Source organism: Bison bison, unplaced genomic scaffold (genome assembly GCF_000754665.1).
Source record: "Bison bison bison isolate TAMUID 2011002044 unplaced genomic scaffold, Bison_UMD1.0 scf7180017864146, whole genome shotgun sequence".
Lineage (NCBI taxonomy): Eukaryota > Metazoa > Chordata > Mammalia > Artiodactyla > Bovidae > Bison > Bison bison.
This window is the reverse complement of record NW_011494718.1, coordinates 1976296-1993383: the sequence shown is the minus strand read 5'-3', so window position 1 is coordinate 1993383 and position 17088 is coordinate 1976296. Positions and strand designations below refer to the sequence as shown.

At 36.9% G+C, this 17088-nt stretch overlaps 1 protein-coding gene across 1 annotated transcript; it reads left to right on the top strand.

Annotated features, from left to right (window-relative positions):
- The first annotated feature begins 1870 nt into the window (after positions 1 to 1870).
- On the top strand, positions 1871 to 9735 carry FGB (fibrinogen beta chain). The gene is made up of 9 exons (XM_010840717.1): positions 1871 to 2079; positions 2310 to 2330; positions 4872 to 5063; positions 5514 to 5697; positions 6666 to 6893; positions 7402 to 7515; positions 7874 to 7999; positions 8210 to 8495; positions 9093 to 9735. The coding sequence occupies exons 1-9, from the start codon at positions 1975 to 1977 to the stop codon at positions 9322 to 9324; spliced, it is 1488 nt and encodes a 495-aa protein (XP_010839019.1). The 5' UTR covers positions 1871 to 1974; the 3' UTR covers positions 9325 to 9735.
- Positions 9736 to 17088: the final 7353 nt, after the last annotated feature.

The following is a 17088-nucleotide window of genomic DNA, read 5'->3' as shown; positions in this document are numbered from 1 at the left end:
TATGGAATGTAAATTCTAGTAGCTTCCTTCACTTTCCTGGTGATAATGGTTAGAATGCCTGTCAGAACAGAAAAGAAAAGTGAGACTGTAAAGGAATTTTCACTTTAATGTTATGCAAGGTACTGTAATATACTAGAAGGAATTTTAAAAATTAACAGACCTCTGGAAATTAAATAATGGTCCTACTGCTAGTTGATGTAATGTCAGTGTTTGAAAATGAAGTAATAATGTGATAATGTTATCTCAAAAGAAAAAGCATTTTTAGTTTTCTTGACATAGTCAATTGTTTTAAATCAGCAGAAGTCTGACATCATTAAAACCCTGTCCAGATGGTTAAAATGGACTTTTTCTCAGTTACATTTTGAAGGAAAGTATTATTGCATCTTATTCTAATTAACATGCAGATACATACATCTGTTTTCCTCAGAGTGTGTATTCTTCTAAGAAAGTCTGTCAGTCGTGTACGACTCTTTGTGACCCCATGGACTGCAGCACACCAGGCTCCTCTGTTCATGGGGATTTTCCAAGCAAGAATACTGGAGTGAGTTGCCATGCCCTTCTCCAGGGGATCTTCCCAACATAGGGATTGAACCCAGGTCTCTGGCTTTGAAGGTGGATTCTTTACCATCTGAGCCACCAGGGAAACCCAATGAATGAGATGTAAATTTGGAATAATTCAGTCAATTATTTTTCTTATTTTAAACTCAATACTTTGATTCTATAAATCTGAGTTAAAAAGATTTAGGAATGCAACTTAGGCTATCCAGAGAAGAAAGAAATTTAATGTGTCTCATTCCATTATCAGCAGTCCGTTTCCAAGCATTGTTTAAAACATACTCTTCAGATCCAAACCTGGGTCTTTTTAATAAAATCACTTAAAATTGAATGACAAAGTTTTCACTTTCCATACCAAAAAACCCAGAAAATGCTGTAAAGCAGCACACTTGCTAGGATTTACACCGTTGGCTTTGGTTTTCCTATTGATTATTGTAAGAGTTGTTAATCCTGATTGCAAAAAAACAATGAAAAGATAAGAGAGATGCATTTGTTAGCTTATAGGAAATCATGAAAGGAAATGGGACACATTTAGTGTCTGAACTTATATTTAAAATAGGTAAATGAAGGCTTCCCTGATAGATCGGACACGACTGAGAGACTTTCACTTTCTTTTCACTTTAAATGAAGGCTTCACTAGTGTTAAAATAACATTGTTTTAAAGATAATATAAAATAAATTTTAAATATCTATCCAGTCACCATAATAATGATTTTCATTTAGGAATCTATAATCTACTAATCATTTTAATACAGTTTACAATTATTTGAAAATTTTAATGTATCAATAAAGAACAAAATATGAAAACTGGTTAGAGCAAAAAATGACTGCATTTTCTTTTTGATGTTTGTCTATCGTAGCATAAGGCATGAATATTAATTTTGCTATTCTGATTAATGTCTGAAAGATAAGATGAACATATGGTAATGTAATTCTTGAGTTTAGTGGCCTTTTCAAAAACTAAATTACAGGATTACCTCCAAACAACATTTATGGTAAACCTTTAGTGAGTTCACAGTGTTAGTGGGTGCCTTGTAAGTAGGTCCAATATTTTGTGCTCAGATTAAAAGTATTTTTTTCTTCACACATTCTTTGGGAGCCTGTGTAGCATCCACATTAATTTACAGGAAATATAATACACAGCTCTTTTAGGAATGTCCCAATTTCCCATCATATTGTCCAATTAAATGAACTGAGGAACTTTGGTGTTACTAAACTTGGCCGACAGAGAACAATTGTATGACAAGTAAATAAGTCTTGCTGGGAAGATGTTGCTTAAGGGATAAAATGGTTCAGTCAACAAGTGAACCAAAAAATTAAATGTTAACTAAGGAAGGTAACCACTTGAAAAGGGATAGCTAACAGAGGATTCAGGTATATATAGGACTGAAGATCTCTCAGTTAAGTCCAAAGCGAAGGATGATTTCTTGGAACTTCGAAAAATTTAAAACCATGAAACATCTATTACTGCTACTTTTCTGTGCTTTTATAGTTCAGGCCCAATTTCCTACTGACTATGACGAGGTGACTTTTACATATTATTATATTCTTACTAACACTATTAATATAACATATAACCAAATCATAATCATATCTGAATATTTATTTTAATGAAATTAGCATTGATTTTAGTTATGAAATTGAATTGTTAATTTCTAGGACCTATTTTGTTTAAAGAATGTTGTATAGTATTTCTTACATAAAAACAAAATAATAATTTCTCATTTTCTGCTTTATCACCTTTATTTTCACAGGGACAAGATGACAGACCTAAGGTAAGATGTGCTTTTCTTGATTGTTGTCCCGAGTAGTATGATTTTCATTTAGTTCTAGCAATATGTTTTTATAATCTGAGAACAAAAACTTGAAAATTTCACAGACTATAAAATAAAAGAGCAGTATTTTAAAAGAAAAATCTGTAATCGCTGGGTAGCTCTTTGGTGAAGCAAGGTAATATGTAGCTCCTGAAATTATTGGCTATTGGTAAATGAAAATTGTGAACTAAATCTAAAAGTAAAATAGATCACATTCTGTGATAGAAGATTAAAAATTGTTTTTTATTGAGAAATTTATATATTGTTATTGTTAATGGTTATGAAATATAGCACTCCATTTAGTTTATTCATTTATAGAACAGTTTTGCCTCAAGTATCACTCCTCCTGGTTTGAAGATGTCAAAATACAAAAATACATTTAGAAAAACGACACTTTAAGAATTTAAATTTTATTATCAGGTGACTCCTGATCTAATTACCTGTATATAACATAGTATCTGCCACACTAGAAAGAAAAGTGCACAGTGAATGAAGTAATTAAATGAAGTGATTCATTTTGGATCATTTGTTGAATTTAAATGGAACCTAATATATAGCTCCTGAAATAATATATAGCTCCTTTTAATTATCAAAGTATACATATAAAAAGATAGTTATATGGTTAATTGAGTTAGGTAAGAAAAATGTAAAGAATGTGTAAGAGTCAACTTTTATAAAGCAGTAGGCTAAGCACTTTTACATTCCTGCTCACTGACTAAAATACACAGAGATAGTTTACTTATTTATCCTTCCAACTGGATTTTCTAGTTTTAGTTATTAAATAATAATAAGTGGTCTTATTAAAAAATAAGTGGTCTTCATAAACCTAAATATTCATATAATTTCTTTTAAACATTTTTCATTTCCTTTTCTCTAGTAAAGCTAGATTACCATTGCTACCTTTCTAATGATACTCTAAATAAAAAGAAAGTACTTCTCTTCTGTTATAATTTGATTTGTAATAAACAGATGAATCACATTTCATAAAATTTATGTTAGAACAGACCATCTTTGACTGTGACCATATATCTTCAAAACAATATATATTTCCTACAAATCTTCATACATGATTATTTTTATTGCAATTACACATAACATACTGTAGTTTAATTTCAGAAGTTAAGCAGGGGAATCTGGCCAGGTTTAAAGCCTAGCACTCTCCTACTAAATGTATTGTCTCTTACTGAATAAATGATAGTAAAATTCCAAATACAGTCATTCAGTGACCTCTAGACCCACCAGATAGCTGAGCTTAGTTTCTGGTGCAAATCTAGTCCTTTGTTAATTTTTAATTAAACCCTGAAAATGAAAGGTGTGGTGGTGGTGGTGGTGGTTTAGTTGTTAAGTCGTGTCCGACTCTGCGACCCCATGGACTGTATAGCCCACCAGGCTCCTCTGTCCATGGAATTCTCCAGGCTAGAATACTGGAGTGGGTTGCCATTTCCTTCTCTACCTGAAAGGTGTAATTACTGACAAAGACCATATGATGATAATAAAGTTAATCCAGGCCAGCACTTTTGCATTGTATTGCATATTTTCCACTTCACTATCTTTTAATGTTATATTTTAATTAGCAAATAATTTCATTGCAATGCACATACCCTAAGAATTATTTAAATGAAATAATTATTTTAAATGAGAAAATCATGGCATTTGATAAAGAAATCATGTAAGAAATTTCATGAGAATGATTTGACAATTTTGTTAATAGACAAGATTGGAGTTAGTAGTGGAAAAGCCACTTAAACTGTAGTATCTGTTACTGTTATGTGTGATTGCAATAAAGATAATAATGAGAACTTAATATGTGCCAGGCACTCTTCTAAGGGTGTCACATGCAGTAAGTCATTTAATCCTTAAAATCATCTTATATAGCAGATACTATGACTACCTTTATTTTAGAGATAAAGTAATTCACCTGCAGTCTTTAGAACTAGAAAGTGGTGTGGGCCAAGACTTGAAACCAAGTAGTCTGACTCCAGAATACCTTATTCCTTTACAAACGTGTTAGAGTCAATTGGTGTCTTATTACAAATACATTTGTTTTTAACAAATCTATATTGCCACTTAAGTATTATTAACTAAGAGCTAGTGAAATAATCAATTCATAAAAATTAAAAGTGATAATTACTGGAATTTAGTAATCCAAGTGGCTTGAGAACATTTTTTCCTCCTGACAGTACAGATTTCATAGTATTTTGTGTGTTCTAATGTATAGATTTCAGGAATCTGAGTTCATTGCTATTCATCATCTGATGCAACTTTTTTTAAGGACTCTTTTTAAAACTTCTCAAGGTACAATAGCTCTTTGCACTGTTTTTCTTTCTGCTCTTACTAAAGAGACCTGAGGAACCTATTGATTTGCCAACAATAGCTAGTCAGTTGATGGTCCTTAAGCAAATCATAGTTTACTAACCTAAGTTATAAAATGAGACTGTTGGAATACTACATCTCAAGTTTTCCACAACACTCTTCGTTTTATTTCTGCTTGGCCCCCTGAAGGTAGGTTTGGGTGCCCGCGGTCATCGGCCCTATGACAAGAAGAAGGAAGAGGCCCCCAGCCTGAGACCTGTGCCCCCTCCCATCAGCGGAGGTGGCTATCGGGCTCGTCCCGCCACAGCAACTGTGGGCCAGAAGAAAGTGGAGAGAAAGCCCCCTGACGCTGATGGCTGCCTGCACGCGGACCCGGATCTGGTGGGTGCACTCATGGCTCTGACCGCCGTGGGCCTCCTGTGTGGAGAAGCCCGCGTTCATGTGTCTTCCTGATGAGCACTGACCCACGTTACCATCACTGTCATTTTGCTTGCTTCTTTTGGATGTAAATACAGAACATAAACTTACTGGGCCTTGGGCTAAGGGTGCTTTTCTAGTTTTCTTTGGTCTGCAGCCAAGATTACAAATCAGGACACAGGATGTTCCCTCTCCTTCATACTTGCCCACTTTGTCTGTTCAGGTGGTAATACTTTCATACCTAATTACCTTTGTTCTATGGTAAGGATTATTTTTAATCTTCAGAGAATTATAATGGTGAGTCTAGAACTTCTGGTCTTATATAAAGAAAGATATCATTGAATTTTCACTATGTGCTTGTTTTGCAAATACCTCAATCCTACATTTGATGTTGGCTATTTTCTTTGTATATAGGGTGTGTTGTGTCCTACAGGATGTAAGTTGCAAGATACTTTGGTAAGACAGGAGAGACCAATCCGAAAGAGTATAGAAGATTTACGTAATACTGTGGAGTCTGTTTCCCGGACCTCTTCTTCCACCTTTCAATATATAACTCTGCTAAAAAACATGTGGAAAGGAAGGCAGAATCAAGTACAAGGTAGATATCCTTGTGGTTTCTGTTTGATTCTATTACAAAATTGAAACTGTCAGAGTGCCATGGGAACGCACAGTTCTGAGAAGATCCAGGTCTCTAGATGAGCCTGGGTAGTTCAGTATGAGCCTGATTACCCCAAGGTCCTCACTTAGGCATCTTCACCTGCAGCTTGTTTGTAATAGTAATAGTATTGTAATACTAGTAAAAGTATTGTAATACTATGTAATAGTTTGTAAGCACTATTCAACTCTAACTCCCAGTCTGGCATCAGAAAGGATGATTTTCTGTGAAAATTTTTACTGTGAGTCCTTATTTTTATTCAATAAGAAACTTATGACTCTGAAGACAATATATTCCCAGAGTGAAAATTTAGCATTTATAGATTTAACCTTTGACATTTTAAATATACGTGTCTATGATATCTTCAGTTGAATTGCAAATAATGATCCCATCATTTGAAACTTGAGATCTGAATTTCGAGTGGTATTGGCCTGGTGGTTAGGAATCAGCTAGTGACTGACTGGCCATAGGTGTCTCAGGGAGTAGCCTACCCAAATCTGGACATTTTTTCAAAGGAATCATGGCATTTCTCTTGCATACTTCTGCTGCAGTTATGTGAGATGGATAAGTAAATTAAGTGTATGTACTCTGTAAGATGTTGAACTTCTGAGATGGAACTTCTGCTTTCTCCTCTTTTCCTTATCAAAGAAATAAATAAACAACTTATTGAATATATCACTAGGCTTAATTTTTACCTTAATCTAAGGTAAATTACTAGTGTAGTGACTATACTTTATGTTAATTTATGTATGCCATGGACCAAATAATTTTCCCTAAGTGCAACTACATATCACGACTGCCCGATGCCCGAGTCTAGTCTATTCTCAAAATCAAAATCATGATTGTATAGTTGAATACATTTAATTTTTTGTCAAGAGAAAACGCTAACCATCCCTACACAATTTTTCCAGATAATGAAAATGTAGTAAACGAGTACTCCTCACATCTGGAAAAGCACCAGTTATATATAGATGAGACTGTGAAGAATAATATCCCAACTAAGCTTCGTGTGCTCCGTTCAATTCTGGAGAATTTGAGAAGCAAAATACAAAAATTAGAATCGGATGTCTCAACTCAGATGGAATACTGCCGCACCCCGTGTACTGTTACTTGCAATATTCCTGTGGTGTCTGGCAAAGGTAACTAGTTAAAATATATTTCTAGAAGGTTACGGAAGAATTCACACTCTCTAAGAATAAGAGAACTGAAACAAGTTCAGTAGATTTCCCCCAACAGATCCTAAGTACCTCTCAGCACATCATGAAGATATCCCCAGCATACCTAATGCACTCACCAGCTTTTGAAGAGTAGGAAGCAGCGTGATGATGCTGGTAGCTCAATGGGTGTAATGTACATACTTGCTTGAATAGATGGGAACCATGGATAGATGCAGGGACTTCTCCATCACATGTGTTCTGGAAGTTTATGGATATCAAGATATAAAAGGTGGAGAAGGGCTTTTTCACTCCCTTGGAAGATTACGAGTGTGATTTTTAGTAAGAGGAAGCATCAGTTTCTGTAACATTTATCCTCAAATATCTAAAATAAAACATTCTTTAGTAATCAGTTATCTTACAAACTTGGTGACTAAATACAAAGTAATGATGTTGTATTCCCTAAATACAATTTGTTCTCCTATGATTGCAGAATGTGAGGAAATCATCAGGAATGGAGGTGAAACATCTGAAATGTACCTCATTCAGCCTGAGGATTCTAGCAAACCATATAGAGTATACTGTGATATGAAAACGGAAAAAGGAGGTACGTGTTTGATAGCTTTTGACTATTATGCTGAAATTATTTTGATACCATAAAATGCCAGGAAATAAAATCTAGCTTTAACAAAACTAACAATGAGTCATTTGATTTGGAATACAATCTGATATTTTAGAAGTTATAAAATATTTATGATTCACAGTTTTGGGTAAAAGATAAAGCACTTGCAGTTTCCAAAGATTTTTCAAGTTTTCCTTTCACATTTATTTCCTTATTATATCTATTTAAGGACACTAAATATCAGTGGGCATAAATTAAATGGACAAGGAAGTCAGATATTGCCCCCAAAGGGTCATTATTTGTTAGTGGTTAATATGTGTTATTTGTTTTCTTTCAACCAAAGGATGGACAGTAATTCAGAACCGTCAAGATGGTAGTGTTGACTTTGGCAGGAAATGGGATCCATATAAACAAGGATTTGGAAATATTGCAACCAATGCAGAAGGGAAGAAATACTGTGGTGTACCAGGTAACAACTGGGAGTACAAAATAAGACCATTCTTTATTTAGATTTTTTTCCGTTTAAAAAATATAGTGTTGGTAGTCTGCTTTTAGGAGTTTTAGGAGGTTAAGAAGTATTTACAAAAGGAGCATAAAAGCTAATGATAAGAGGGGAAAGGCAGTTTTTTGCTTTCAAAGGTTTTATTTTTGGTGAGATTTTATTTTCTTTTTCCTTTAGGTGAGTATTGGCTTGGAAATGACAGAATTAGCCAGCTTACCAATATGGGACCCACAAAGCTTTTGATTGAAATGGAGGACTGGAAAGGCGATAAGGTGACGGCACTCTATGAAGGATTTACTGTACAGAATGAGGCCAACAAATATCAACTGTCAGTGAGCAAATACAAAGGAACAGCTGGCAATGCCCTCATAGAAGGGGCTTCTCAACTGGTGGGAGAAAACCGGACCATGACCATCCACAACAGCATGTTCTTCAGCACGTACGACAGAGACAACGACGGCTGGTACGTGCTGCTGCTTCTCTCCTGCTTTCAGTGCCACGGTCATGTTGCTGCCTGGGGTCGTTCATGACAGCAAACATGACTAGTGACTCTCGTTTCCTGGGTAGTTCCTGTGTGCCAGCACTGTACTAAGCTCTCTCTGAAGCACTTCAGCTATAAGGTGGCCACTGCTGTCCTCATTTTACACATGAAGAGTAGCAAGATTAAGTAATTTACCCAACATTACATAACCATAAAAAATACAACTGTAATTTGAGCACAGTTACTTTCTAAGTAGTGAGTACTGAGATAGATTTCTGTATGTCTATCATAGACTGTGTCTTTTGAAACCTCTATTTTGTTTTCTAAGAATCTGTAACACTAAGAGATATGAAAGCTATCATTTCAGGATAACATAATGAATATTGGTGAATTTGCCACATGGGCCCAGTCATCTCCCTTTCTTGCTATAGGGCACAGAAAGCCCTTGGTGCATTATTGTGACTTTCCATATAGAATCAGAGGGAAGGAATATTGCACCCAGTACTCCTCTGTGGGCTTTGCAAAGAATTAACTTGAGAGCACTGCAGTTGTAATAACTCCAAACAAATTTCCTTTCAGGAAAACTACAGATCCCAGAAAGCAGTGTTCTAAAGAAGATGGTGGTGGATGGTGGTATAACCGATGTCATGCAGCCAATCCCAATGGCAGATACTACTGGGGTGGAGCGTACACCTGGGATATGGCAAAGCACGGCACAGACGATGGAGTGGTGTGGATGAACTGGCAGGGCTCCTGGTACTCAATGAAGAAGATGTCCATGAAGATCAGGCCTTACTTCCCAGAGCAATAGTACCCCCGACACAGAGTATTATTCTTCCACATGTAATAACATTTTTATATATCATGTTATCAGAAATTTTTTTTCATACCTTATATCTCTCTAAAGCTATCAAAATGTAGTTGGTGTGAGTTTTCAGAAAAAGTTTTTAGGACAAATGACATTAAAAACAGCACATGGTTTTCTTTCATATTTGTCACTTCCATTGTGTACCAAGAAGTAACTAAAAGGATGATTGTGGACAGTCACTGTTCATAATTTCCATTCCAGTGGATTGTGAGACGTTTCAAATTAGGAAGAGAAATTGAGGTGAAGTAAAATCATGTGTTTAAAATCCACTTTGAACCTCTCTTTATTTATGTAAGATCTATCACAGAAAACTCAAAAAGATTTATTCATTAAACCGGTTTATGTTACAATAAATTAGTGTCTTATTTTGTAATCCACGTGGTCACTGAGTTAGGCTTTGAAGCTGTGAGTAGAGAGAAGCATTCACAACCTCAAGCAGCTAACGAGCTGACTGTGGCACCCTGAAGGTTCAGTGTCTCACTCTGCTTCACGAAAAGTCACTGCTCTGCAGGGAGGTAGACTTGAGGACCAGAGAGACCAAGAGCACAGTCACAATCAAGTCTTCTCCACTGTTTGAGGGAAACAGTGAGCTAACAAGCAGCACTTGCCCCTGGAAATTTGGCCTACTGGCCTCAATTGGGTTTTTGTTTTACATGTGGTCACAGCAGAACCAAAACAGAAGTGGATTTCTCTTCTTTCCACTTCTTGGGAAATGAGTATGTCAACTCAAATTTTCTTTCCCTTTGTATTCTCCATCTGCCCTGGGACAACCCTCTGACCCTCTGGCTTCCTTCCCTCCTGCAGGGTCATTGCCCCTGATTTTCATGGAAGCAGTGTCCTGAAGCCCGTGTTGGTCATCTCTGCATCTAAGCAAATGTTCGTTTCTATCATGGCAATGCCATCACTCTCTTAACTCCTCATCATACCTTACCTTTTATCCAGTTTCCCTGCCATAAGTTCTGTCCCATCCCTACCTATATTCAAGCTGTTACTGTTATAATAAATTAATGTAACAGAGTATATTAAGTGTACTAAAAATAGAAAATTGTGCTAAACATAGAAAATTCTGACCAAGTTACTTTCCTACTTAATGTTAGCTTGTTGTTATCTAAGTGTTAAAATCCAGGCTTCTTAGCTGGGAGTGAAAATGGTTTGTTACTTGGTCCCAGCACTGTCTTCTGCCCCTGTCCCCCTTCACCATACACCTACATTCTTGTCACAGTGAATTTTTCACCATGCCAGGAAAGGGCAGGCCCCTTAATATTATGTTCCTGTTGTCAACAGCATCTTTCCTCCAATACCGTCTGACAAATTGCTGTTCATTTTCAAGGCTTAATTTAAATGCCATTTGTTAGGTCTACATATCTTTCTCCTTTGCTAGTAATGAGCTCTTATTAATTTTTGATTCCAGATGTATGATTTTTATAAATTTATAAATATTATATAATGTATACATTTATATATATTAAAATATATAAATCTTATATTATTAAGACCTTATTGTTCAGTTCTTAAGTCACATCTGACTCTGTGTGACCCAATGGACTGCAGCTGGCCAGGCTTCCCTGTCCTTCACTGTCTCCCAGAGTTTGCTCAAACTCATGTCTATTGAGTTGGTGATGCCATCCAACCATCTCGTCCTCTGTTGTCCCCTTTTCCTCCTGCCCTCAATCTTTCCCAACATCAGGGTCTTTTCCAATGAGTTAGATCTTCAAATCAGGTGGCCAAAGTATTGTAGCTTCAGCTTAACCATCAGTCCTTCCAATGAATATTTGGTGCTGATTTCCTTTAGGATTTTCTTTAAGATCTTGGATAGACCTTTTATAATGTAGAATACATTTTCCCAAAAAAGGTACACATAGAAACTCAGTATGCAAAATACTTGAAAGTAGACGTTTTTAAGCAAGACTGAGTATAGCAAAAGCCCAAGGAAAAAAGGATGGGGAGGTGCAATATCCCTCAGACCTTTGCTCAATCCCCTTATGTACTCAGGACTGAGTGAATTCCTAGAATTTAAAGTAAAGCCACAGATTAAAACCCACTAAAGGAGATAATCCTGTGGTCAATTCTTACTTAATGTACAGGTATCAGAAACATGGAGATCACACCTAGGTAATACGTAATATCTATCTAGAAAGAAATAAGCATTCTTATGCGAAGAGTTGACTCATTGAAAAAGACCCTGATGCTGGGAGGGATTGGGGGCAGGAGGAGAAGGGGACGACAGAGGATGAGATGGCTGGATGGCATCACCGACTCAATGGATGTGAGTTTGGGTAAACTCCAGGAGTTGGTGATGGACAGGGAGGCCTGGCGTGCTGCGATTCATGGGGTCGCAAAGAGTCGGACATGATTGAGTGACTGAACTGAACTGAACTGAAGGTATCATTTGGTAAAAAATGTTACATATCTGATTTTTGCCCATTCAAGTTTTAAATTTTTAAATACAGTCAAAAGGTAGTGTCCCCTTGTTAGAGTATATAAAACAGTATCTAAAAACTTTAGCTCATGACTTTTATGAAGATAATAAAAAATGAGTTGAAATTAATAATTTCATATTTTCGCGTGAGAACTATAACATATTTCTATAACATATTTCTTATACAATTAAGACTGAAAGTATAAAACAAATTGTGGAGGACATGGAAACTCACTCCAGTATTGTATTCTTGCCTGGAGAATCCCCATGGACAGAGGAGGCATGCAAGCTACAGTCCATGGGGTCACAAAGAGTCAGACACAACTGAGTGACTAAACCCAGCACAGCATATATAGTTCATTAGAGCTATGAAGGATATATGAACCTGGGACATAAACTTCCCATTCCTCTGCATTTAGGAACCAAGGAAAAACAGATAACTAATATAACTAAAGGCCTGTTTTTTAAAATGAACATATGTGGGGCAAAAACATGGATTATCTAACATATCACAAACCACAGTAGTTGAGCCAACACTTCTGTTTAACCATTGCACACTGAAATACCATGTACAATGATCATCTAAACCTGCAGAACTTATTTAAAACACAGAGTTCCTGGTCTCAACCTAGGTTTATTGCATCAGAGTCTCTACATGGGAAGATGGAAAAAAAATATTTTTTAAATAAATGACCCTAAGAGATTCTGATCAGTGGCTGGACTTCAGAACAAGTGAGTCAGGCTGTGTTTGCATTCTCCAGAGACTCCTGTCTTTCTTATCTAGCACTTTTTCCACTCAAGTGGTGACTATGAGGCAATATTTAGAGAAAGAGGTCATCTTTGAGATTACGTGACTTCACAGATAACCACTGCTTATGTTTAAGATCCAGTTTGGGTTTAGCAACATGATCCCCAAATACTTGAACCACTATTTCTACTCTGGTATCTATCAGTCTCAGGTGATTCTTTAGTTGGACTTTTAGTTTTTCTGAGGTGTAGAAACAAATGAGAGATGCTACCTACCTTTTTGTAGGTAGAGCTGAAGCTGTGGTTCTGAACACTATGCACCCCCACACTGTGCCGTGTGATTTGATGATCCCTCCTTGAGTTTCCTCTGCCGTGCAGCTCTGCACCAAGTCACAGTGTGCTGGTGTGTTACGGCTAAACCTAGGAAAGGGAATAAGTTCTGTTTATTTTAACATCAATTGTGGGTTGTTGCTTTTTTTTTTTTTTTTTGGCCACACAAATTCACATGTGGGTTCTTAGTTCCCTGACCAGGGATCAATCGAACCTGCAGTCCCTGCATTTGAAGTGCAGAGTCACAATCTCTGAACAGCCAGGGAAGACCCTAATTATGGTTTTAAATAATGAAAGTAGTACTATTACTTTAGATAATAGTAAAACTCATGTCCATTGAGTTGATGATGCCATCCAACCATCTCATCTTCTGTTGTCTCCTTTTTCTCCTACCCTCAATGTTTCCCAGCATACGGTCTTTTCCAGTGAGTCAGTTCTTCACATTAGGGGGTCAAAGTATTGGAGCTTCAACTTCAGCTTCAGTCCTTCCAATGAATATTCAAGGTTTATTTCCTTTAGGATTGACTGGTTTGATCTCCTTTCTGTCCAAGGGATTCTCAAGTGTCATCTCCAGCACCACAGTTTAAAAGTGTCAATTCTTTGATGCTCAGCCTTCATTATGGTCCAAATCTCATATCCATGGGCTTCCTCTGTGGCTCAGCTGGTAAAGAATTCACCTGCAATTCGGGAAACCTGGGTTCAATCCCTGGGTTGGGAAGATCCCCTGGAGAAGGGAAAGGCTACCCACTCCATTATTCTGGCCTAGTGAATTCCATGGACTGTATAGTCTGTGGGGTTGCAAAGAGTTGGACACAACTGAGCAACTTTCACTTTCACTCATATATCCATACATGACTACTGGAAAAACGATAGCTTTGACTATGTGAACCTCTATCAGCAAAGTGGTCTCTTTGCTTTTTAGAACACTGTCTAGGTTTGTCATAGCTTTTCTTCCAAGGAGCAAGCATCTTTTAATTTCGTGGCTGCAGTCACCATCTGCAGTGATTTTGGAGCCCAGGAAAATAAAGTCTGTCGCTGTATCTCTTTTTTCCTGATCTGTTTGCTGTAACGTGATGAGACCAGATGTCATGATCTTAGTTTTTTAAATGTTAAGTTTTAAGCCAGGTTTTTCACTCTCCTCTTTCACCCTAATCAAGAGGCTCTTTAGTTCCTCTTCACTTTCTGCCATTAGAGTAGTATCATCTGCATATCTGAGGTTGTTGATATTTCTCCGTGCAATCTTGACTCCAGCTTGTGCTTCATCCAGCCCATGCTTCATCCAGCCCAGCATTTCACATGATGTAATCTGCATAAAAGGTAAATAAGTCAGTTCAGTCGCTCAGTTGTGTCTGACTCTTTGCGACCCCATGGACTGCATAATATCTTTTTGCCTTTTCATGCTGTTAATGGGGTTCTCAAGGCAAGGATATGGAAGTGGTTTGCCATTCCCTTCTCCAGTGGACCATGTTTTGTCAGAACTCTCCACCATGACCTGTCTGCCTTGGGTGGCCCTACACAGCATGGGCCATGTTGTGTAGATGTTTTGTGTTATACAGATGTTGTGTTAAACATGTTAGATGTTTTGCGAAATACAGAAAAAAGTAGGATCATTTCTAATTTTAGCACTCAACAGGGAAGCAATTAATATCTTGATAGATTTTTGTTGTTATTATTGATAGATTGATTAATTGCTGTTGTTATCCTGTGCATGTTTTAGAACTTGAAGTTTTCACATTGTGTCATAGAAATTTTTTCATGTTACTTAATATTCTTCTATAATTTTCTATCATATGATTTTTAATGGCCATATGATATTCCATCATGTGCCACATAATCTTTTTTTTTAAACAAATGTCTCTCATTAGACATTTAGATTTTTCTGACCTTGTTCTAATAAGGACAATGCTGTGATTAGCATATTTTTGCATGTAAAATATAATCTGTATTATCTATAAGTTTTTATCTACTTCCTTCTAGAATAAATTCCTAGAAGCAGAATTTCTAGAGAAAATAAAGGATTTTGGCATTCTAAGTGCTTTTAAATTACAATATTGCCAAATAACTCTCCATAAAGATTGTACTGATTTACCTTTGGCACACAGAATTAGAGGTGTTTGCATTTTTATTTTCTCCTCCTTCATGAATGCTGAATGCTGATTAAAATATTGACAATTGCTTTAAGTTTCACATATTTAATTACTAGTGTGACTGCAAGATTTTAAAATGTTTAATGACCATTGACTATCTTCTTTTGAGAGTTTCTTTTTAGGTCCTTTCCCCAATTTTCTATGAGAAGAATCATCTTTTATATGAATTTTTAACTGTTCTTAAGTATATAAGACAGCAATCAGGAGCATGATATTACCCATGATTTATTCAAGTATTTTATTTCCTAGGTGATTACACTGGGTCTTAAGCTTATGCAAATCATTTTAACTGGTATGAATAGTAACCATTGCACCATTTCTCTCCTAACAACAGGTGATGTTTTTTGGCTTTGTCTTTTGACTGAATTATATTTATTTCTCCAACAACATTTTATTTGACAAGTTTCAGTTTTACGAAGAAATTATAAGAACAGTTTAATGAATACCTCTATGCCCTTCACCTAGATTAAACAATTGTTTGCTACATTTGCTTTATCTCTTAAAAGGAGATATTTTTAATGCAGTTTTGCAAGCGCTTATGTAGGCATACAAACCTAAGGTCATAGACCTATTGCAGACAGAGTCAAAGGTGGATTTAGCAAATATTTTCCAGAATGCCCTGTTGCAATCAACATGCAGCCACCCTGAGCAATGAGCTGATGAAGAGGGAGATGACTGACCATTTCTCAGCTCAAACCTGGCAGGGTGTCTTAAATGTTCTTGCCTCTGCGGTTTTGAAGTGTTGCTTTTACTATGTGGAAATGGAAAACAGAATGTCCAACTCTCAGATAATGATTAATTTGCCTCTTTTCCCCAGGTGCAAATTCCTTACCATACCACTGCCTTCTGTGATCTTTAAGGCCCTGCCACCTTGCAGAAAGCGAAGAAAAACTAAAGAGCCTCTTGATGGAAGTGAAAGAGGAGAGTGAAAAAGTTGGCCTGAAACTCAACATTCAGAAAACCAAGATCACGGCATCTGGTCCCATCACTTCATGGCAAATAGATGGGAAACAGTAGAAACAACAGCAGTCTTTTTTTGGGGGGATCCAAAATCACTGCCGATGGTGACTGCAGCCATGAAATTAAGACAGTTGCTCCTTTGAAGAAAAGTTATGACCAACCTAGACAGCATATTAAAAAGCAGAGACATTACTTTGCCAACAAAGGTCCATCTAGTCAAAGCTATAGTTTTTCCAGTAGTCATGTATGGATGTGAGAGTTGTACTATAAAGAAAGCTGAGTGCCAAAGAATTGATGCTTTTGAACTGTGGTGTTGAATAAGACTGTTGAGAGTTCCTTGGACTGCAAGGAGCTCCAACCAGTCCATCCTAAAGGAAATCAGTCCTGGATATTCATTGGAAGGACTGATGCTGAAGCTGAAACTCCAATACTTTGGCCACCTTATGCGAAGAACTGACTCATTGAAAAAGACACTGATCCTGGGAAAGATCGAAGGCAGGAGGAGTAGGGGACGACAGAGGATGAGATGGTTGGATGGCATCACCGACTCAAAGGACATGAGTTTGAGTAAACTCTGGGAGTTGGTGATGGGCAGAGAGGCCTGGTGTGCTGCAGTTCACGTGGTTGCAAAGAGTTGGGCATGAATGAGCGACTGAACTGAACTGAACCTTGCCCTCAATTAATTACAGATTTTTCTCCATAAATGAGATTTATACAAGTATTTGGGATTCAACTAAAAAGAGGATCTAGGTGAATTAATAAATGTATAAATAGATAAAATGTGATATCTCCAAAATGGTTTCCATGTAAATTCCATTGCCTACAAGCAATCTGTGTGCACGCGTGCATGCTCAGTTGCTTCAGTTGTGTCCAACTCTTTATGACCCTATGAACCATAGACTGCCAGGCTCCTGCCATGGACCCAGAATCCATGGGATTCTCCAGGAAAGAATACTGGAGTGGGTTGCCACATCCTCCTCCAGGAGATTTTCCCAAACCAGGGATCAAACCCATGTCTCTTATGTCTCCAGAATTGGCAGGTGGGTTCTTCACTACTAGTTCCACATGGGAAGCCACAAACAATTTATGTAATCTTCACCAAAT

Excerpts from the sequence above, each read along its gene's own strand:
- FGB (XM_010840717.1), top strand. The coding sequence starts at position 1,975 with ATGATTTCTTGGAACTTCGAAAAATTTAAAACCATGAAACATCTATTA. Across the intron at positions 5,064-5,513 it reads TGCACGCGGACCCGGATCTG|GGTGTGTTGTGTCCTACAGG; the intron begins GTGGGTGCACTC and ends CTTTGTATATAG. Across the intron at positions 7,516-7,873 it reads TATGAAAACGGAAAAAGGAG|GATGGACAGTAATTCAGAAC; the intron begins GTACGTGTTTGA and ends TTTCAACCAAAG.